Raw genomic sequence first — 22,287 nt, 5'->3', positions numbered from 1 at the left:
ATTTGAATCAGGATCGCTAGCTTGGCTCATAAACAGTGATTTCTTTCATAATGGAAGTGTTGTAAAGTTAGATTTAACTACAAAACCCAGCTAAAGGCAATAATCCCAGCCTCGTATCTGCATACAGCTGTTGCTTACAAATCAAGTCTGTGTGCTTCATGGTTCTGCACGTTGATGGCCGCAGAAAAAGCACAGCACGTACTGCCTACAATGCGGTGTAACTCAAAATCAGAGAAACTGGGTTAGGAAAATAAATGGTAAGGGAGGAAATCCTAAGAATGGCTGAACTGAAAAATACCCTATAACTGAACTGAACCATGCATGCATGGGAAACAGTAGACAGAAGAATGACTAAGATACCACGGAGCCATAATTGGAGCAGTTATGACGATCAAGTTTGTTAATGTATGAAACACAAACACCAATCACAGTTTTATTTCGTCCACAACACAAGCTAGGCTTAAGTTCTCTACTTGCCTTTGCAAATGCTGGTAATGCAAAGCTTTCCATGCAAATCTGCCAATCCCCAGACAGCAAAATGTTTAAGAAAAATTAGCATACAACTAGTGCAAGCGGATACTGAGGATTACATTATGGATTGGCTTACCGACATACTTATTGCAGCTTCTATGCGGTTCCAATTCTTAAAGGCTCTGTCCTGGTTACCATCAACAGCAAATTTTAACCACGCAAATATTCAAGACTGTTCCTAACCACAAACATTCACTTGATTTACCACGAACAGAGAGATGTAGTCTAAATCTCAACATCTTCAAAGGTTCTCCTAAAGAGCCATGTCTTCATGAGCTGTCCTAAAGCATCAAAGGGAGAAGGAGGTCAAGTTGTTTGAAGATTTCACTGAAAAGTCTCAACAAGGATCTCAACTGGATATTGTACTTCCCCGGAGACAGGAGTTTCAACATGCCTTCTGTCCCCAGATCTCAGTGAATAGATGGATTCAATAGTGAGAAGAATATCTTCAAGACTTGAGCTTTGAAGGGTGACAACCAGCCTCTTAAATTTATTTATTTATTTATTTATGAGACTTATATACAGCTTTAAGTGCAAGCACTCTCTAAGCGGTGTACGCCAGTAAGCAATGTGTATATATATATATATATATATATATATATATATATATATATATATATATATATATATGCCCCCAACAATCTGGGTCCTCATTTTACCTACCCCGGAAGGATGGAAGGCTGAGTCAACCTTGAGCCAGTGAGATCTGAACCGCTGACCTGCTGAACACAGTCAGCTAAAGTGGCCTGCAGTACTGCACTCTAACTGCTGCGCCACCTCGGCTCATAATTGCAGCCCATGAAGCTCTTGCAGCAGCGATATTACGTGGCTGAATCCAAAACTACTATTTGATTAAGAATTGATTAAATTTGTTTTTGTAATGCCAGTTTTGCATTTTGCTTTGCTTACAAAGGGTAAGAAAAAGGGATGAATAGAAATGCAGAAACCAAGAATAATCTTTAGCAGGGCTAGGCTTCTTGTTTTCAGGCATAAGTAACCAGATCTACATGTGTACAGTTCTAGCTCACTACTTTATTTTATTCTGCCTATTATACAGGAATCTCCCCAGATTGGCAGCTTTCACTTAGGAAGGACTAGATAAGCCTCAAAGGCATTTGGGGGGGGGGCAAACCTGGTTTTCTTGGGCTTACCGAATGAATCCAGACTAATTCCTTGCTCGAATCTTCCTCCTGGTTGGGACACACCTATATTTTTTGAGATGTTTGGGCTTCTAACCCAAATAAATTTGGCTAGTTTGAGCAAAGACAAAGCATAGTCGGAGTTATAGTTCCAATAACTGTAGGATACCAGGCACATGGGTCACCAGAACTTAGAATGAAATGCAATTAATTCAAGATGGAAATTCTGAGATCCAGACTATGAAAGACAATTTTGGGTGCCCTCTATCCAAAAGCAAAATGTAGAATTGCTATTGAAATAGCCACCCAAATAGGGTGGTCCATTGAGTAAGAATCACAAGAGGAAAAAATGAGAGCCACTCAATAGTTGAAGAACATCATTTAACTTTAGACTGTTCAGTTTCTTAGCTCAGGAATCCATGTCTTGATAATATATTAGAAGTGCCACAGTTAATTCCACTTTCCTGACGATAGTAAGCTGTACCTACCGTATTCTGCTTTCCAAAAAGACAATTTACTCAATTCTACTGTAATGGGAAGTTAACGTTTAAATAAATCTGGTTAAGACTATGAAGGCAGGAGGGGCAGAGGCTTATTCATAGCTCAATAACTCTTGAGTTTATAGGGATGAGATCATTATATCTGACCTGAGTCATAAAGAAGACTTTGAACACTGTTCTGTCAATGGGGATAAGCAATACAGTTTCATGGCAATCAAACCTGCTACAACCATAGTATATGCTACATATACTGATTCCCTCAACTAGAGTGCACTGCTTTTAATGGTGCAAACTCTCTCTCTCTCTCTCTCTCTCTCTCTCTCTCTCTCTCTCTCTCTCTCTCTCTCTCTTAAAGAAAGAGGCAAATCTGCAGAAACAGAGGAGAGAACACAGTCTTGGTTCGGTTCTATTTTATTGCATTTCTTAAGGTCAAGAAAACTACATCAAATATGCATTCACAAGCAACACATGCATACATACATACATGCGTACATCATGGAGGAGAAAGGAGGATTAGATAAGTTTCCCATTGCCGGTTACTCATAGAATAATAAAGAGGAAATAAATTATAATAAATAAATATCCTTTTGTGTATTTTACACACAACATATACAATAGCTCAATTAATAGTAAAGTGCTACGTTCATTTACAGCTTTCTGGGCAATGGAATGATCTAGCTGGCCAATCTAGATTTGGCCAATCACAATACTATCATGCACAAATTAATTAATTAATTAATTCACTCTGGAATCCTGGTGACTGCAGTCCTCTTGGCAAAGTTTTTCAGAAGTAGTTTGCCACTGACTCTTTCTTAGGGTTGAGCAAGGCCAACTGGCCCAAGGTCACACAGCTGGCTTGGTACCTAAAGTGGGACTAGAGCTCACCATCTCGTGGTTTCTAGCCTGTTGTCTTAACCACTAGACTAATCTGTCTCTACACATGCAGATACACACACACATAAAAAACCTATGTGCAATAAACTTTCATGAACTCATAACCTTTTAGCAATCAATCACATACACACAAGCACTTATACAAAGCAGTGCGGGGTGAAGAGCTCTTCACTGAAGATCATAAATCATAATCAAGCACGCTTGTCCAGTGTGGGTAGGTAGACATTTTTTTAAAAAAAATTTCCAGGCTAGGTCTGAGAATGAGCAAGTGGCCCAAAATAACCCAGATGGCTTCCATGCTGAAAGGAATGAAGGCATAAATAAACAATCAGACATACACACACAATGGGGAAAAATGCCTAAAGTGGAGCTATAAATTTGAGGCACAGAGCCTTCAAATTAAGAAAAAATGCCGTTATAATCATTGTGGGGAATTGATATCACAGCACGACATGCCCATCCATGAATGTTTTGAATCTGCAGCATACTCCTATGGGGAAATTACGCCGCTGATTGAATTAAAGTGCCACAACAGCAACATGTTCTGGCGTACCCTCTGCCCTGCAATGTTCCGCTTAGAAGTTAAAAAGAGGCAGGCTCTTTACAAGAAGCAGAGTAGGGCCATACAAATTGTGTCCCAGAGGCAGATGGCCATCCTACAGTCTTTGCAAATTAAATGAATAGGGTACACATAGACATATAATTGAGTCCCTGGGGACGTTACTCCACTAGTTGTTGCAGACTATAGGGCAGTGATGGTGAACCTTTTAGAGACCGAGTGCCCAAACTGCAACCCAAAACCCACTTATGCATCGTCAGGTGCCAGGTGGGCGTGGTGCATAGGGTGGGTGTGGCCCATTGGGTGGGCGTGGTTGCAGTGGTAACAGCAGACTGGGTGGGACTAAAAAGTTCAATCAATCAATTCCAACTTTGCAAGATCTTTTTTTTTTTCCTGCAAGAAGTTGAAATTGACTGATTGATTGAACCTTTTTTTTTTTGCACACAGTGGCGGAGGCCTAAAGTGAAAAGGTTTTATAAAACCCAGCTGAAGGCCTAGGACTGGGGTGACAGCGTGCATGCCCACAGAGAGGGCTCTGAGTGCCAGCTCTGGCACCCGTGCCATAGGTTCGCCATCATTGCTATGGGGGGTGGTGCTCATCTCTGTTTCAAGGCCATGTGCTCAGCATGACATCACAGAGCACCGTTACTTTCCCACTGAAGTGGTACCTATTTATCTACTTGCATTTGCATGTTTTCCAACTTCTAGATTAGCAGGAACCTGGATGAGGAATGGAGGAACTCAAGCTGTCGCACAGCACTCAGGTCATATATATAAGTTCCCTAATGATGGGATCCAGCACAAGCCCTAAAGCTTGCAACAGTAAACCTTTGGTCCCAGTGACTTACTCTGATTGGATTCTGCAACACGCTGGGACACATAGGTTTACTTTCATTCACTACATATGAAACTCTTTATTTAGTTAACCTACTCTGAGAAAGGGGGCGGGAAACTGAAGAAGTACCGGTATGGGGTTTGCTGAAATGTTTCTCTCTAACTATTGAAAATGCATTCGCAGATTTCACAGTGCCTTTCCAGCCCACTTGAAAAGCAGCCTAAAGGGTAACATCTTATTAACAATAAGTTAGTCTTCAGCATTATTTTTTAAAACTGATGGTAGGGAACTACAACAGCTCAGAGTTTGATTAAAGTCCTAAAGACTGACTCGTGCAATTCTGAATCATAACTAAAGAAGCTTGCCACTTGAAGTGCTTTCAGGATAATGGAACACCTTGTAAGGCTTTAATAAAATGGTGTACGCCAGATGTCATTGAACGTGAAAGGGTTGTAGCATCTAAAATTTATTTACCATGGTTCTAAGCTGTATGAGAAGCACTCAGACTAAATTACTTGTAACAAAGACCTATTGGATCACTAGATTTAAGTGGGCCATGATTGTTTCATTGCATTCAATGGTGCTTCTTCTGTTCTGTTCCCCCCCCCCCAAAAAAAAACTGATATTGCAAGCAAAGAGCAGAGCTGAATGGCATATCACAAATAATTGATAGAGAATCCAGTTCAAGCTTGGATTCAATCTGCCAAAGCCAAGGGGTGGAGCAACCTACATTACTTATTAACGCTACGATACATTTTATCTTAAACAATGAACTGTCCCTTCAAAAACAGAACAGGTGGCAAGTCTGTAGTTAATCTAATGTTCATGTTTTACTCATAGCATATTTGGGCAATACGCACAAAAAGTCTTCCTTCCATCCCTGGAGATTCCTTGTCAATGTTTGATGGCTAAAGGGAGCAACATCGTGATATGAGTATTTATTTGGAAGGAACAAGTAATGTTAGGCTGAAATGATTTTGATAAATAGAATGTCTTCACTCATTTGGGATTGAGTTAGTTGACTGTACAGGAATCTGCTCACGCTAGAAAGGAATCCCTCCTCTTTCAGCCGCTTTTTAGAGTTCTTGTTGAATTTAACCCCCTCTCCCAAAAAAGGACCCTTTTCTACAGAGACCCCCCCCCAAGCTTTTACAGTAGTCTACCACCTGGGATGTATCACATTTGCGCTCCCACTTTTAATAAAGCCCTATAGATTTATTTAGGCCACCCTTTGAATGGGTGGGAATGTTTCCCTTTAAACGTTAACTGTAGCAGAATTGGATTTTAAAACTGTGCGCTGATATTTTAAACTGTAGCTCTTTTATTAATGTTTTATTAGATTTCTATTGTGTGCGTTTCCAGTACTGTATTAATGTATGATTATTATCATTATATGTGGGTGCATAAGAGTTTGTTGCTGTAAGCTGCCTGGGAAAACATTATTTATATTTTTTAAAAATAAATTAATGAGCAGGAAAGGAAAAAGGTTTAACAAAGGGAGAAAGAAAAGCATCAATCTGTTTGCCAAATGCAAATCCAATGTTTACGATTCATGTTCCAACTCTCACCATAAATACATGGTGACAGCATTATTGAACCAGCGATTTAAAGGCTGGTTTTTGGAAAACGGTGGCCCTTATTTATTGATCCCTGGCCTTTGGTATATTGCTATTATACACAATTACATCTACCTATTACAACTATTTGTTGTTATTACAACTCTTTAAACACACACACATTTAAGCTGGTAGGTCCATCGCGGTGTAATTAGTTCCGTGCCTTTTAGTCATTTACAAGAAAAGAGATCAGCTCTTTCTTTACTTGTCTAAGTCAAATATCATTTTTATGGCGATGTTTCTCTTTTTAATAATGACTATATTTCAACATTTACATCGTGACACATGGACCATAAGCTGTTATGCACTTGTGAGGTATTAAAACAGAAATATCTTTTTAGTGGATCTTCCCCTATCCTTTACTACAGTCATTCCTTACAGCTCAATTAAAAGTATTTAGAAGCTAATCCAGACTCGGTATATTCCCATTTTGCAAGGACATCTACTTAATGTCCATAAACTGATCGATGGACTTCATCAACGTCTCCATGAAACAGGTCCAAGTGAAGTTTTCAGTTTCTTGTTTCATCAGCACTTACTGTTACAGTAGTGTAGCATCTCGACAACTTGGTCTACAGCCATCAATGACAAACACCTTAACTTTATTAAAAGCAAGCATATAAAACCTGCCTGGAATGCTTGGGGAGGTCTTACGATAGACTTGGCCGGCACTGCAACCTATTGATTATGTTAATGAGTTGAAAAGTTCACTGTTAAATCAAGTCTGCTGCAGCCTGAATCTAAATGGGCTAGAGAGCTACAGTTTATGACAATCTCACTGATGCAAGCAGTCTCACTAGTCGAGAACAGAAAGACCAGTGGATCCCAGTGGATCTTGGGCTACAGAGTGAATGGTGATGCAATTAAATCCTAAGATGTGAGTTTCAAAGTTCCTACTTTGAATCGCATATCTGCCTGTCATTTCAATCAGGGCTTAGCCTATAGCAGAGGTGTCAAACTGCCGGCCCGTGGGCTGGTTTCATCATACTGAAGCCGCGCCCACCCCATTGCCGGCAATGGCAAAACCGGTCTGATATGTTGCGCGACGTCACTTGACATCACGAGTTTGACACCCCTAGCCTATAAGGTTAAGGATGGGCTTCTTTTGTCCTTCTGTGATGCCATTCAAAATAACATGTCCTCTTGTAAGAAAGAAATATCAACAGAAAGAACTAATCAAAGGAGGGGAAAACATCCCTAGATGTTTATCATATGGTATATTCTTGACATTTCTTAACAACCTTACAAGTGTGTTCCACTTTCTCCCATATTGCAGGACAGACCTGAATTCAAGAATAATCCTGACTGAGTTGTGATAGCAGATATGTGACTTGAAGTAGGAACACATTTACATCTCAGGTGTTGGTGGCAACACCATTAGACCAACTTTTCAACACTGCCTAAGGAATTTTAGATCATGGATTATATCACCCAATATCCGTGCTTATCAAGTCCAAGTGTAGATAGGGACTGGATGGGCTGGTGAATCAGGTCTCAGTACTAGAGAAAAACAACAGTGTCCCCCATATTCAAAGAGGAGTTAATAATATATATTAAAGTTAATATCCAGGGCATATGGAATGCATAATGAGTAGCATTCCTAATTTTTATTCCAAATTTACTCAAGATATACTGCCTGAAGCAACTCTCTCACACCTTTGCTAAATAGTACAGTCAACCCCTATACAACTTTTAGTAGAACTGGTATTCTTGGCCAAAACAAATTTAATGAACTTTTTAAAAAATCAAAAAACAAAAAAAGCAAAAACAAAACCATTATCCCTCTATATTTGCTGGCAAATATTTCTTGGCAAAGCCATTTATTTATATGTCATTTATTTTCTTCTGCTGGATAAAAATCAGATCCTTTTTGCTCTTCCATTTACTTTTCCCTTCCCTTTTAAAAAGCTATCTAATAACTCCGCTGTTTCAAACCCTCATTAATGTCTTCTCATTTATTAAATGGTTAATCTTCCTCCCTGGAAGCAGTTGCAGCTGAGTTATAAAAGCACTTTCTTCTTCCCTTCTAGCAAAAGGCAACTGCGTCTGCTATTTTCTTTTTTCTTTTTGTTCGTTTTTTAAAAAAAGAATCCTGCTGTTTTCATTTCTCATTCCATCTCTTCAACTGAATTTTTACCCTATGACGCATAAAAATGCAACGTTTGGAACAATTTATAAAGACTCTTTTTGTAAATCTCCAAACCAAATGAGTAAACTCCGTGCAATTTTATTGCAATTTTCATTAATCTTTCCTCATTTTTAACCGACAAGAAACTAGATCGTGGTCGACCACAGGCAACAGGTGTGGAACCATTGTTTTGGTTATCATAGGCTCTGAAGCTAAGATATATTTCATAAAGCATTTAGCGACCATCTAATCACTGAATTGCATTCCCATTTTCCACTAGTGCCTGGCTAATTATTTAAGGAATCAAACTCCTCATAAGAAAGAAAGTTGGGCATATTAATCCTGCAGTTTACTTCTAGAAGGAAGTTTGCAGAATCAGGAAGCACAGGAAAAAATGACCCAGTAATAAAATTTAACTAAAGAAGATTTTGCTCTGTGACATGGTCCTATTAAACCAGTCATTTCATAAAGGAGAATATATATATATATATATATATATATATATATATATATATATATATATGTGTGTGTGTGTGTGTGTGTGTGTGTGTGTGTGTGTGTGTGTGTGTGTGCGCGCGCGCACGCGCGTGTAAAGGACTAAAACTATTTTCTTAATTAAAACAATATGTAGGTATCTGAGTTTGTGGGTGTTTATGTGTATCACAACAGGATCAGAATGGAAGATAAAGAATCAGAGCCACCTTCTCTAAGAAATATCCAATATCCATCCAATGGATAGAAACTACTCAAGGAGATAAGCAACGTAGAACTAAGGAGAAAATTCCTAACAGTGAAAACAATCAACCAGTGGAACAGCTTCCCTTCAGTTATTGTGGGTGGTCCATCACTGGGGGCTTTAAAAAGAGACTGGACAACCATTTGTCAGAAATATTATAAGTCTCCTGTATGACCTCCAAGGTCCCTTCCACCTCTATTACTGTTACTGAGATTGTAATCAATTCCAAGTAGAGAAGCAGATAGATGCAAGTTTGAGGATTAACTAGCAAGAACTAGAAATGGCCAGAATGTTGGAGAATGGAAGCTAGTTAGAATGGACAGCCCTGAGATAACTGGAAAAAAGTGTCACTTAGTTGAAATGCATGAAGATACATTAAGATTGTTCCTTTCTCCATGCTACACATATGCACAGGGCTGAAATATATTGTTGACCCTTGCAAAGAAAGCAAAAGTTGTTCTCTCAATACTTTGGAGCAAAAATACCAGCCATCTTTGTTTTCAATGCTATGAACAGCTGCTCCTTCTTCCCATATATTAGGATGTTCAAGTTTAAGGAGAGAGGAAAGAAGGAAGGAAGGAAGGAAGGAAGGAAGGAAGGAAGGAAGGAAGGAAGGAAGGAAGGAAGGAAGGAAGGAATGACCCAGAGCATATATAAAACACATTTTAAGCCAGCTACCCCACCATAGAAAAAGCATAGTTAGAGTTGCTTTGTGTTTTCAGGAGTAAGTTTTCTTTTCCCTTTTCTGTTAATTTACCCAAGCATTACCCAAGCATGCTGACTGAGCCAGTCAGTTAGAAAGCTTCATCTTTACTTCTCTGAGAAAGTTAATTTGCTTCACCGCATATCTATTCCATGGGGTTCCCTTGTTGGTTTTTCACATGCTTCACAGCTAAAGCTGCTGATCACATTCACTAAGTATCATCCCTACATCCAGCTTCTCCCTGGCAATTAATCATAATTTTAAAAAGGTTTCTGGAGAAAAAGAAAAGAAAAGAAAAACATCTAAGCAAAGCCATCTCTTAAGGAGCTGACCATTTAGCATCCCCTGAGTAGAGTCAAAATGGAAGAAGCCGTGAAAATTGGTTGAACGTGGAAGAGATTGAAAGGAATGAAAGGGTGAGAAGACAAGAACAATCAAGGCAGGAGGGGGGTCCATTTGCCGCTAATCCCATCAAGGGCCAACTCAGCCCAGGTAGCTAGAAACCTGCTAAGAAAACATTTCACATCCTTCAAAGGGACTCCACCTGAATGAACTCTTTATAAATGAGGCTGGCACATTTCTTACATAGCTTTTCTACCCCAGACTAGCATTTAAAGTATCTGACTGAAATCTGCACAGATCTTGTTTCTTTGAACTAGACTAGCTGTGTGGGACCTGAGACACAGTTTCCTTACTTCTTTACATTATGGGAGGGCAAGGCTGGATAAATTGCCATATCCAGTAATCCATTTCAGTTGGGATTCCAAGGACAGGTTGATGGCAGTGAGGGGAAATTATGTTTTTCCTCCTGCTTACCTTCTCTGTGTCAAGTCTTTCTTTCTTCCCACAGTGCAACCCTCCCACAGAACAGATGGCCTATGCCAAGTGGCTAAATGCAAAACAGAGAATTAATTCTGATATAATTTTTGCACAGTACTGGAAGAATGAAGGATTGCCATCAGAAGAAGAAATAATCACGAAAATATTGGAATGGGCAGAGATGGATAGACTAACTATGAGGCTGAAAGACAAAGAAGATACAGACTATTATAAAATTTGGAATTTATTCTATTCTTGGTTAGAGAAAAGAATGAAGGATTAGGAAGTGAACATGTATTAGCTTAGCAAACACCAGACAACTTGTTTGATTGGAAAAATTAACATATGTTGATGGGAAAAAAATTAATAAAAAAAGATTGTTAAAAAAAAGAATTAATTCTGATAATGGAGCACATGTGCTCAGATGGGAAGGAGCAAGTACACACCCAGTCACGTTCACACACACACACACACATTTGGTGCAGCCTACAAACAGTGACGCCCTTTCCCAGTCTGCCATTTTTAATAATGTGTCTTTCAGCCGAATAGAACAGTAAAAGTAGCCCAAAGGTGGGTTTTTTTCCCCAAAAGGCAAGTGGACTTTTTTTATTTTTCCTTTGAAGACATTTCACTTCTCATCCAAGAAGCTTCTTCAGTTCTGACTAAAGATGGTGGAGAACCAAAGAAGCTTCTTGGTTGAGAAGCAAAACGTCTTCAAAGGAAAAACAAAGAAAGTCCAGTTGCCTCTTGAAAAAGCACCTTTGGGACAGCCATGACCTGGATGACTGAGAATCTCCATAGACGTTTATCAGATAGTAGCAGAAGAAGAGAAATGGTAACAAAACAGATGATTATCCGAGAGCCATTCCATTGCCTTCCTTGTGTAAAAGAAAAAGAAAAAAGAAAATAAGATTGCATGAGAGAAGAAAGAAAAGCAGGAAAGTTGAACAGGGGAAAAAAAAAAACCTGAGCATTCTTTTCAGCCAAAGATCCACCAATCACCTTAAGGAGTTCATAATGTTGAATGCCATTCACTCCAATGTCAGGATCAACAGCAGATGGGACAGAATAGCGGGAATTGATCGCGGTGTTCTCGGGGATGGAGATATTGATGACCGTTGAAGGGAAAAGAGGAGCGTTGTCATTTATATCCTCGATCAGGAATCGAATCTTGACCAGCCTGAAGACCTCATCAGGAAGAACTGCGACTTCCACCTCATAAAAACAACGGTTCTCACTAAAAATGCCAGAGCAAAGCTTTTCCCGATCAATGCGGTTGGCCGTGGTGAATATTTCTCCGGTATTCTCCTCCACGCGGATGAGGGGGACATCGCCAGTCTTGTACACAAGCTTGAATTGGAGGGGAGATGAAAGGGGCACATCGGGGTCAAGGGTCAGATTGAGATCCTTCAGCAAATTGCCAATCAGGACATTTTCCGGTAACTCCTCCCGCACGGTGTAATTCTTCTCCTGGGCGCCCGACTGAAACACGATGCAGACCAGTAAGACTGCCAAGAGGTAAGTCCCAGAAAGCAAGTCCATCTCCAGAACAGCGAAGGTGTTGTCCAGCTGAACACCAAGCAGAGCTAGAAAAAAAAAAGAGACAGAAGGAAAAGAAAAGATTGTATTAAAAATGCAATGGGGGAGACCGCTAACCTCAGTTTTGATGTTTTCTCCACCATTGCAGAACAGAAACAAACATATTCAACAACAGGTAGGAGAAAAAAAATGAAGCCATTCACAACAGTAAGAAACATAACCTTTAGGAGTGCACAGCATATGAAGATTCAAAAACACATACCCAGTTAAATCCTGTCTCCAGCTAATTCTCTTCACCCACTTTTTCCCCCCAGCAACCGCCTATATCAGGACGCTAATCCCAGTTCACTGCCATGGTGATAGGTAAATGTAGTAGTATTGTGGTGATGGGCACATGGAGATACAGTAGGAGATAGGCCATTTTTAGGGCACATGAGACAATGTCTTAAACCAGTTCTATGTTCCAGCTTCTTGGTCTTGATTCCAGGATCTCGCCAGCAGACCTTCAGTGGCCCTGCTTTTGACTGCTGCTTCTAAATGCCAAGTCAGGCTGTAGTAGTGATTCCTTTCTTACCAAAGACCTGACTGGGTCTGGAAGAGTGTAGATAGCCCTTTCAGAAATATAACTGTTTGGGTTTCATACGCTGAAACTCTGGGAAAGGGGTGGACTTTGGCATTGTCATCCAGGAGTCTCCTGCAGCTTTCAAGGGCAGTGCACTATCAATCACCAGATGTGAGACCCTGTTCACTATGCTTCACTCTAAGGATCTGTTGGGATTATTGCTGTTGGATCAACCTCCCTGGTGCTCAGCAACCTGCCTGGTTGAGATCTTTAACTCCATTTCTGGGTTAACAGTGGAGTTTCCTAGACTCATGGTCTTGGGGGGGGGGGGCTTCAAGATGCCTTCTCTAGTGGTGGGCTTTGAAGTGGCTCAGGATTTCAAACTACCATGAGGGCTGCAGGCCTTTCCCACATTACCCAGAGCTCAAAACAGGACAGTGGGTCACATGCCAGATGTGATGTTCATGTCATGTCATGATCTAAAATTGAGGGAGCTGTCCCTTATCGCTGTCAGATCACACCATGATTATTATGGGTTTCTTTAGTTGCACTGCAAGAGAGAAGTGTAGTTGCATTAGTTGCATTTAGTTGCATTGCAAGAAAGAAGGAAAAAGAAAAGAAGAATGGAAAATGCAATGCAAGTCAAGGACTGGCAGTAAATGGGAAGCACACAGTTGACAACACTAGCCTATTTGAAGCTAAGCAGGATCAGGATTGTTAAATATTTTGATAGAAAATATTTACAAAGTACTATCGCTATAGGCTAGGGAAGGAAGTTAAAAATATATCCCCCCCCCAAACACACTGGCAAACCATTTCTGTATAGCTGTCAAGAAAGCGATGTGAATATTTTCATGAAGTCATCAGGAATCAAGCAGAGCTTGATGGAGACTTCAGCTTTTTTTAATGCAGGGAAATGACAAAACAGTCGCTCCCCCCCCCCATTTTAATTTCCATCCAACCTCTAGAAGAGAAGTGGTGCCTGATGGTTCTTAAAAAGCACAGATAGTCCTGTCTGTTTTCTCATATGAAAAACTCAGGCAGGCAGAGTGAATCAGATTGATGCCCATCTGCCAGCATTTAGCCCAGAGCGGATGAAAAGCATCTGAAAGTAATAAATGGAGCTTCCAAAAGTTGAAAGAAATAGCAAGTGGTTTTATAATCATCCAAAGAATTGATTGAACTACCTTCGCTGGCTTCTTTAGATAAGAGATCATAGGCTTGTAACAAGCTGACAAGTTGAAAATGTGACAATCCTAGACCAGGCCAAATCTAAAAAAAACGGCAGGGAATTTGTAGAAGCCTGGCCCTCTGACAAATCAGCCATCAGTAGACACGTGGACATTCACAACATCTGTAGACTATGTAAAAGAGACAATCAACTAGACCAAAAGAGAAAAAGACTCCAGCCTCTCTCCCGCCAGTAATCAAGACTCAGATCAGTATAGATTAGCTCCAAGGTCAGCTTCAGACCAGCAATCAAGTAAGCAAGACCCCAATCAAGAAACTGCCAAAAAGCCTTTAGTAAACAGCCCACCACCCAGACAGGCAAGACACCAGAATATAAACTAACAGCAAACAGCTCTCCTTACTAGCACTGATGATGTTACCTAGTTAGGGTTAAAGGTCTGCAAGAAAACAAGCAAGTTCAGAGAGCACCAAGGACCCCTCATGTCAACCCTGAGCCACAAAACCTGTTCCTTTGTAACAAGTTATCCATGCCATACATTGATCTGGCTCTTTGCTTTCCAACTTAATATACCCATAATTTGTAGAATCCATTATTCTTAGGATCACATTTTTTGGGGGGAGGGCAGGATCCAATCTGGGTCAGTCACTGGGACCAGAAGTTTAGTCTTCTGAGCTTTCAGATATGCTGGAGACCATCTTCAGGGAACTTCTCTCTGCCACACAATTTGCTAGAGAAGATGGGCTCCAGCATGAGTCCAAAATCTCAGAAGATGAAACCTCTGGTCCCAGTGACCAACCCAGATTGGATCCTGCAACATTATCCTGGGACATGTACGTATATTCGCCTTCACTTTTCTTCTTCTTCCATGTCTAGATCAAACTTTAAACTGCCAGAATGTAGCCACCTTCTTGGCTTTTTCATTGGCCAAAAATAAGCCATTATCGGTACATTTTTTTTGGTAGTAGCCAACATATCAGCAGATGGGCTGGGCTCTGCATCTCTCCACATTCACACACAGTGTTGTTATCCGCTAAGGGACTCCACTGCAATTGGGCATGTCTAGTTTAATGAAAAGAAGGACGAAGGGTGACATGATAGCAGTGTTTCAATATCTCAGGGGCTGCCACAAAGAAGAGGGAGTCAACCTATTCTCCAAAAGCCACAGAAGGCAAGATGAGAAGCAACGGATTGAAACTAACCAAAGAGAGAAGCAACCTGGAACTAAGGAGAAACTTCCTGACAGTTAGAACAATTAACCAGTGGAACAACCTACCTCCAGAAGCGGTGAATGCTCCAACACTGGAAGTTTTTAAGAAGAGACTATCTGAAATGGTATATAGGGTTTCCTAACTGAGCAGGGGGTTGGACTAGATGACCTCCAAGGTCCCTTCCAACTTTATTATTATTATTGATCATCGCACAGTCAGCCAGATGTTCAGACTGGATTTGGCATTTTGTCTACCTATCGAGTCCTTACCCAGGACCTGGGATAGGCAGATGTGGATGTTTGATGGTATTACTGATATCGTCGCAGGATGGAAGCAGTTCCTAGTAAGGCCGCCTTTTGCAATTGACTAATAGCGAATTTGTCAATGCCAATGGTGTTCAAGTGGTGCTCCAGTTGTTTTGGGATTGCACCCAAGGCGCCTATGACTATTGATACTACCCTTGCTTGCTTTTATTATTATTATTATTATTATTTGAACATATCAGTTTTATATTTAGGCCCTCCAACTCTCAACCTATTCAGGGTCCTCCAAATAGTATAAGGAAGATCAGATCCTCAGCCATAGGATCACAAACCATACATTAAGAACTACAGCGGGACACCACAGACAGCTGTCCAAGCACTCAAATACCCAACACATTATTTCCTTTTCAGTGCATTGAACTCAGTGCAACATTTTTAAAAAAATATATTTCAAATGAAAGAGCATTCTTTTTATTTAAAAAAAAGGCGTTCCTTTTCACTAATGTACCATATACTGTAGTACAAAAACCCAACTTGTCCCCAAAACATTTTTCATCTCTGGTTGATTGGTTTTGTTGCCTCTTAACACTTCCTCTGTTTTACTACTGTTTTTTTTAAAGCATCAAGCGAGACAACCATACATCACATATAAAGCTTAAGCAGTGCATATTCTAGATTAGATTTAGAATACGTAAAAGCATCACTTAAATTGTCAAGTCGGGAATCAGCCCGTGTGGTCCTTGGTAGGATAGGACTGGTGTATAACTATGGTGAGCTTAGGTACGGTTCATATCTAACAAAGCGCTTTTCCAGATTAATGACTGAAGGAGATTTATATTTGCATGCGGGTACAATAAATACATACTTTTTCTGAGCCAAACTGCAAGATAGAATTAAACACCATAAAAATACGGTCTCTTTCTTTCCCCCTCCTCTTTGAATATTGTTCTATGTTCATAAAGCATTAATTTTCCTCTTTTTTCTTTCTTTTAAAATTGCATTGTAGCTAGCCAACGAATGAAAGAAAACAAGCATTAAACAATCAGAGAATGAAGCCCTACAAGAGAGCGCTTGGGTTTGCTCTTATTAAAATAAATGGCTAATTGCCATCAGCGCATTGGGATGACAGAACTCAGCACAGTCTCTTTCCTTCTGTATGTTGTTCTGTATTCAACCCACTTGTGAATCTATAAAGACATAATAAAGGTCTACGCACAACAAAAATATATTTTTTTTACCAAATTTAAGCTCGCTTTCTCCCATTTCTGTATAATAATTCCTTTTAAGGCATCATATGCCATATTTTGTGGGAAATAATTAAATAATACAACAGGCATTGTTTTTTTAAAAAGCACTTTCAGATGAGATGGATGAATGAATGGAGAGATAGAGGGACAGATCATAGATGGATGGATGGATGGATGGATGGATGGATGGATACAGACAGACAGACAGACAGACAGACAGACAGAGATAGACAGATCTAGAGATAGATAGATCATAGGGATACACAGATAAGACAGAAAGATAAATGACACATACACACACACACAGAGAGAGAGAGAGAGAAAGAGAGAGAGAGAAACAGATCACATAAATCTTGTTGATCATGTGAAAAGTAAAATTAATATACGACTGAGATTAATCGTAGCATGCCCTTTCTCCCCCAAACTGCACCACCAACTCAGGATTAGTCTTCCTAGCACCAACCCCATGTGCCTTTGTGTGTGTGTGTGTGTGTGTGTGTGAAACAATTTCATATTTGTCATTAGAGCTCACTTGAGAAAATGGGCACTTAGTTCCCCAAAGTGTGAAAAATGGCCAGCAACAACCTCTGAGCCGTACAAATGCTTTGTCCTTTTCCAACATTACATTTCATTAAACAGTATCTCTTTACTTTGGACTCCCGCAAAGCACAATTTTGCCTTGCAATTTCCTCAACCTTTTCTTTCACTTCCCAGCCTTCCATGGCGTTGGAGGCACCTGTTGTGGAGGAGAGAGATTTGGTGGGCCACATGAGAGTGTAGCTTTCTAGCAGGCCCAGTCAAGCAGTACGTACCCCACTAGGTTATATTGCTCTGTCAAATGAAAAATCATGCATACCCACTGTGACTTTGTATTGCATATTTGTGGGCCTATATGTAGCTCAAATAACAACACTCACATCCACAAAGATACCGGCATGCTCAGAAGATCCCTGATGACTGCAGAAGTGCAACAAAATATTTAGAGGGAAAAATCCACCAGCTAGACCAGGCAACTGGAATGGAGCCAGGGGTAAAAGAATCCATCCATGTTAGAATTGAACGCTACACTGCTTACAATGCAGTTCTTGCAGAAGTTCCGAGAAGATTCCCCAAACAATTGCACCCTGATTCAGGAGACCTTGGAGGGCACAGATAAACCCCCAAGTGGCCTCAACAACTCTCAAAGGGAGTGCAAATGACCAGATGACTGCAAAGAAATGCAATCCTTCCATCCCAAGCCCCCACTATCCTATCAGAACTTATCCTTCCATCTCCCCACCATCCAGTCTCAACTGTCAATACCTACCCTTCCATCTCCTGCTCCCACCATTAAAACAGATGAAGCTTCCTGGATGAAGAGCAAAATGTTTTCTTCTTCCTCCTCAAAGAAAAAAAAAAACAGTCCAGTTGCCCTTTGAAGAAGAAAAGCACCTTTGAGACAACTATGATCTGGATGACTGGGAATCTCCATAATTCTGACTTGTAGTTATATGTTTCTGAGTTTGAGCTTAACCAGCTCCTATCAGGCCTATTATGGAGACATTCTCACTTGGGAGATAATTATTTCCAACCCCATTTTTTGCTGCCGGCCCACCCCAGGCTCCAACATTGCTTAACTTCACACCAGTTTTTCAAAACCAAGAACTCTTTCAACAAGTAATCTGTGTCACTCAAGATCTAGTAGGATGGAGATGCGCTCAGGAGGAATGTGAACTTAGCTCACCAACACCTCCTTCTAGCCTCCCCCTCACAAATCAAGTCTTGACATAGCCAAGTTCCAAGCCAAAAAAGAACAACAACAACAAAAATTGTGACAAGCATTCTTTTTTTTTCCCACTTCACTGATGGCTGCTAACAGCTGGTTATCAAATTTATACCATGGACAGCAGCCACAAGATTTATTAGGAGTCTGGTGGCTTAGTCTGTTTGCAAAAGGTGGTGGGGAGGGGAACCAAAAGGTTTCTCCCAGTAATCAACATCATTCTTCGACATTTCAAATGTCATGTTTTATTCAGCTCGCCTGCCAGTTGGGATGAGTGAAAACAAGGGGCAGGAAACACATGGAATGATCAAGAGGAATGGGAAAGAAAGAAAGAAAGAAAGAAAGAAAGAAAGAAAGAAAGAAAGAAAGAAAGAAAGAAAGAAAGAAAGAAAGAAAGAAAGAAAGAAAGAAAGAAAGAAAGAGAAAGAGAGAAAGAAAAAAAGAAAGAAAGAAGAAAGAGAGAGAGAGAGAGAGAGAAAGAAATAAAGAAAGAAAGAAGAAAGAGAGAGAGAGAGAAAGAAAGAGAAAGAGAAAGAGAAAGAAAGAAGAAAGAGAGAGAGAGAAAGAAAGAAAGAAAGAAGAAAGAGAGAGAGAGAGAGAGAAAGAAAGAAAGAGAGAGAGAGAGAGAGAGAGAGAAAGAAAGGTAAGTAATGGAAAAAAGAAGAATTTCTTTCACTCAGGGTTGAGTCAGAACTTGTGAAGCCTACACCCACAACTTTTCAACTATTTACTATTTAATTAAAGGCTATTTCTTCCATAAATGTTCTACTCCATCAGTTTCGATACTCACTAATATTAGGAGAGAGAAACGTCCGCCTACCTCAGTGACAGAAAAATGAATTTGTATCCCTTAATAATTCAGAACTAGTCTTCTGAAGAAATATTTATTCTTATTAGAAGCATACTCTTATTTTCAGACTACAAAGAAGTTTTTCTCACCTCATATTCTATTTGACCTTTTTTTAAAAAAAATAATGGAGATACAATGGGACATTCTTCGAGGCAAACAAGACATTTTCTACCGAATAGTATGATCCACCAAAAAGATTAATCTTCTAATGAACTTTCTTAACCTGCTGTCCGCCTTAAAGTAGTAGGACTGTAATTGTCAGGATTCTACTTAGTAAGGTTATTTATTTATTTAATTTATTTGACATATATTTCACCATGGGGCTAATCTAGGCAGTTTACAACAATAAAAAGGAAATCATGTTGACAGTACTGTTATGAGAGACCTTTGAGAGACTGTAAGCTTAGTTCAATTTCCCCTCACATACACCTTTTCTTTGGGAAATTAAGGGATGGGCAATGAAAACAAATACCAAGAAATTAATACTGCAGGGCTTGAAAGATACTATATATATATATATATATATACAATTTCCTTGTTGCTACTAACAAGAACATGAGAAAAAGACCAAATATTCTGACTTGTTATTCTTTCCGCAGGCATGAGGATGCTCTCTTATAAGAGGGGCAAAAAATTTAGCAGCTCAAATTCCTGAATTCTCCTCCAGAAAGATATTAGATCAAATGAAATCAGGAAGAGCAGAAGTTGAAAGTCAAAATCATCATCCTAACTCGTTTTATTGGCAACGAAATTGCAATAAATATATTCCTTGGGTCATCAAGTGGGTCTTGCAATTTAAGTACCTCAAAATGAATGTGTGCTCCAATGTGTGGAGCTATATTCCATTTTCCAACAAGCCACCTCCTGGCCACCAAATAGCCTCAATTTTTGATGCCCGAGGAAGATATTTGAGCTAAAAATATTTCAGATATACTGAACTGCCATCCGTTTAATAATCACATGCTGCATTAACTTCTCTGATAAACTAGTAACACTCAGAAAATAGAGGGCAAAGCGAGAGAGTAAGGAAATAGGCAGACCTTGTGCTTGAGCATCAGATGTAGAGAATGAGGACAAAAAGCATGGAAAAAAGGTGAAGCATTCCCTGCTGATAAGATATCTACTCCAATTTACTTAGATGGAAAAACTACAGCCCACTAAAAAGTCCGTAATGCAGGAAAATAGCACAGTTCAATGTTCAAAATAGCACTTACCAACAGCAATTAAAGCAATGAAGCGGTACACTTGGCACAAAAACACAACTGCAAGAAAAGATCAGCATACCTAACGTATACTTTTCAAATAATAATAAAAAAAATCCACAAGACTGTGGTTACGTTGCTGAGATTGGATATCTGTAGCATAATTTCTCATACCTAGAATTCAACCTGATATCCCCGTGTTGTCATGCAATCTTCCCCAAACTAGATGTTCTCAAATCCACAGTGGGATCATTTTACTCAACAGGGACACATTCATTGTTTCTTAAATTGATTTACATAAGAAAGAAGTATATTTGAGCTAATCCACCATTTTTCCTATTCTTATATTGCATAAATCCATTCACTTCGACCAGCGGAACGCATCGCCTTCATTGTGAAGAGGCTGAAATGATCACATAGAAAAGTTTTGGCTCCCATTAAGAACTGGGTAACTTGAATTAAACCAGGAAACTACAGCCCTGCAATATAAACTGTAAAGGAGAGGTGTGGGATCTGCTTTCAGACTTATAAGGTTGATGTTGGTCTCACCAGATAAGAAACACAATCAAGTAAGCTAATTGTAAGCTTATTGTAAAATTATGTTAATAGAATCTTGCAAGTCCAAAAGTGTGATTCTCGTTGTCTATGGAGATTCTCGGTTATCCAGGTCATGGCTGACCCCTTGAAGACATTTTTGCTTCACTTCAGAACTGAAGAAGCTGCTTGGATGAGAAGCAAAAATTCTTCAAGGGAAAACAAGGAAAAATTCTTCAAGGAAAAAGCACCTTTGGGACAACTAGGATTCTCCTTATGCCCCTTCTCCTCTACAGCCTGAAAAATTAGGGAGGGTGTCTTCTGTTCCACTTGATCCACCCACTATCCAGCTTCAGGCTATGCTATCCCTTATCTAACCATTCCCTTGGCCAGTGGTGGGATTCAGCCAATTCGCACCATTTCGGCAGAACCAGTAGCTAATTTTTTGTTGCCCAGGCCCAGAATGGACTTCCAGAAGTGGCACCTACACAGAGAACCGGCTGTTCAAATATTTGAATCCCACCACCGCCCTTGGTCCAGTCCTTCCCATATACTATTACGCTACCTGACCTTCTCTGGAATTACTGACCCTGAATTTAAGCCTTCCAAACATTTTTTAACATGGCTGCAAACTTTTGTTTTAGTTTTTTTTAACTTATGATAAACCATTTGCTTATTTTTCATTATTTTTATCTTGCTTTGGAATTGTTTTAAAATGAACCAGCAGAACAGAAAAATCTATAAATAAAATCACATTATCAACCATTATCGGTTTACTTCTACCAGCAATAAAAGTGCCCAATTGAGAGTGAATGCATTTTATAAATCAGAAAAACCACCATCAACAGCAGACCTTCAACTTCCTCTCCCAATTCTCTGAATGTACTTCTAAGCCAGAGGAATAAGTAAAATGTGATAATATGTGCATCAAGCTGGGTAGACAGACAGAATGGTATTTATTTAAATAAGTTGAGAAGTTGGTACAGATATGTTCACATTCACTGCCATGTTTAAAAAGGGAATCATGGTTTAATGCAAACTAGCAACAAGCGTGTGCATGCAGTCCACTATTCATATGACTTTTTGCCCCAGGTACAAATGAATACACAAACTAGAAAATGGCAGGTCATTATTGTCAAATACATCCAAACAAGTTGCTATTGACAAAGCAATTTGTAATTGACTTAAGAAATTCTGGTTTCAGAAGCAGCAACAAATATATTTCAGTGTAGGAGCTAAAGAAATGTTGCATACTAGCTCACATGGACTTAAAGCAACATACAAATATTGTGCTGCAGTTTTTTCCCCTCCATATAACTTTGCCCCCAAGTTATTTATTCTTTAGGTATTGCATCTCGTATTCGCTGTAGATTTGAATTTTCAGCGACTTAGGCTCATAGATTTAAGAAGTTGTCACTGTCTTTATTTATTTACTCACGCCTTTGCAAGTTTTATAATACAGCTGAGT

The 22,287-nt window shown here is 39.6% G+C and overlaps 1 protein-coding gene across 14 annotated transcripts in view; it reads right to left on the bottom strand.

Annotated features, from left to right (window-relative positions):
• PCDH11X (protocadherin 11 X-linked) overlaps nt 1-22,287 on the bottom strand; it is a 495,127-nt gene that overhangs the window by 399,852 nt on the left and 72,988 nt on the right. For 12 of the 14 annotated variants that reach the window (XR_005555087.1, XR_005555088.1, XM_039330016.1 and 9 more), the window contains exon 2: nt 11,463-12,046. Coding sequence is in view for 12 of the 14 variants with exons in the window: in XM_039330010.1 (XP_039185944.1) it covers nt 11,463-12,046 (584 nt within the window). In the remaining 2 variants the exon portion in view is untranslated. Of the gene's footprint in view, nt 1-11,462; nt 12,047-17,777; nt 17,856-20,297; nt 20,341-22,287 lie in introns of those variants that run through there. The other 2 variants (XM_039330024.1, XM_039330019.1) reach the window with 2 other exon arrangements.

This window comes from Crotalus tigris, unplaced genomic scaffold (assembly GCF_016545835.1).
Source record: "Crotalus tigris isolate CLP2741 ecotype Arizona unplaced genomic scaffold, ASM1654583v1 scf7180000017622.5263843, whole genome shotgun sequence".
NCBI lineage: Eukaryota > Metazoa > Chordata > Lepidosauria > Squamata > Viperidae > Crotalus > Crotalus tigris.
The sequence above is the reverse complement of the archived record's forward strand: the minus strand, read 5'-3'. Positions and strand labels throughout refer to the sequence as shown.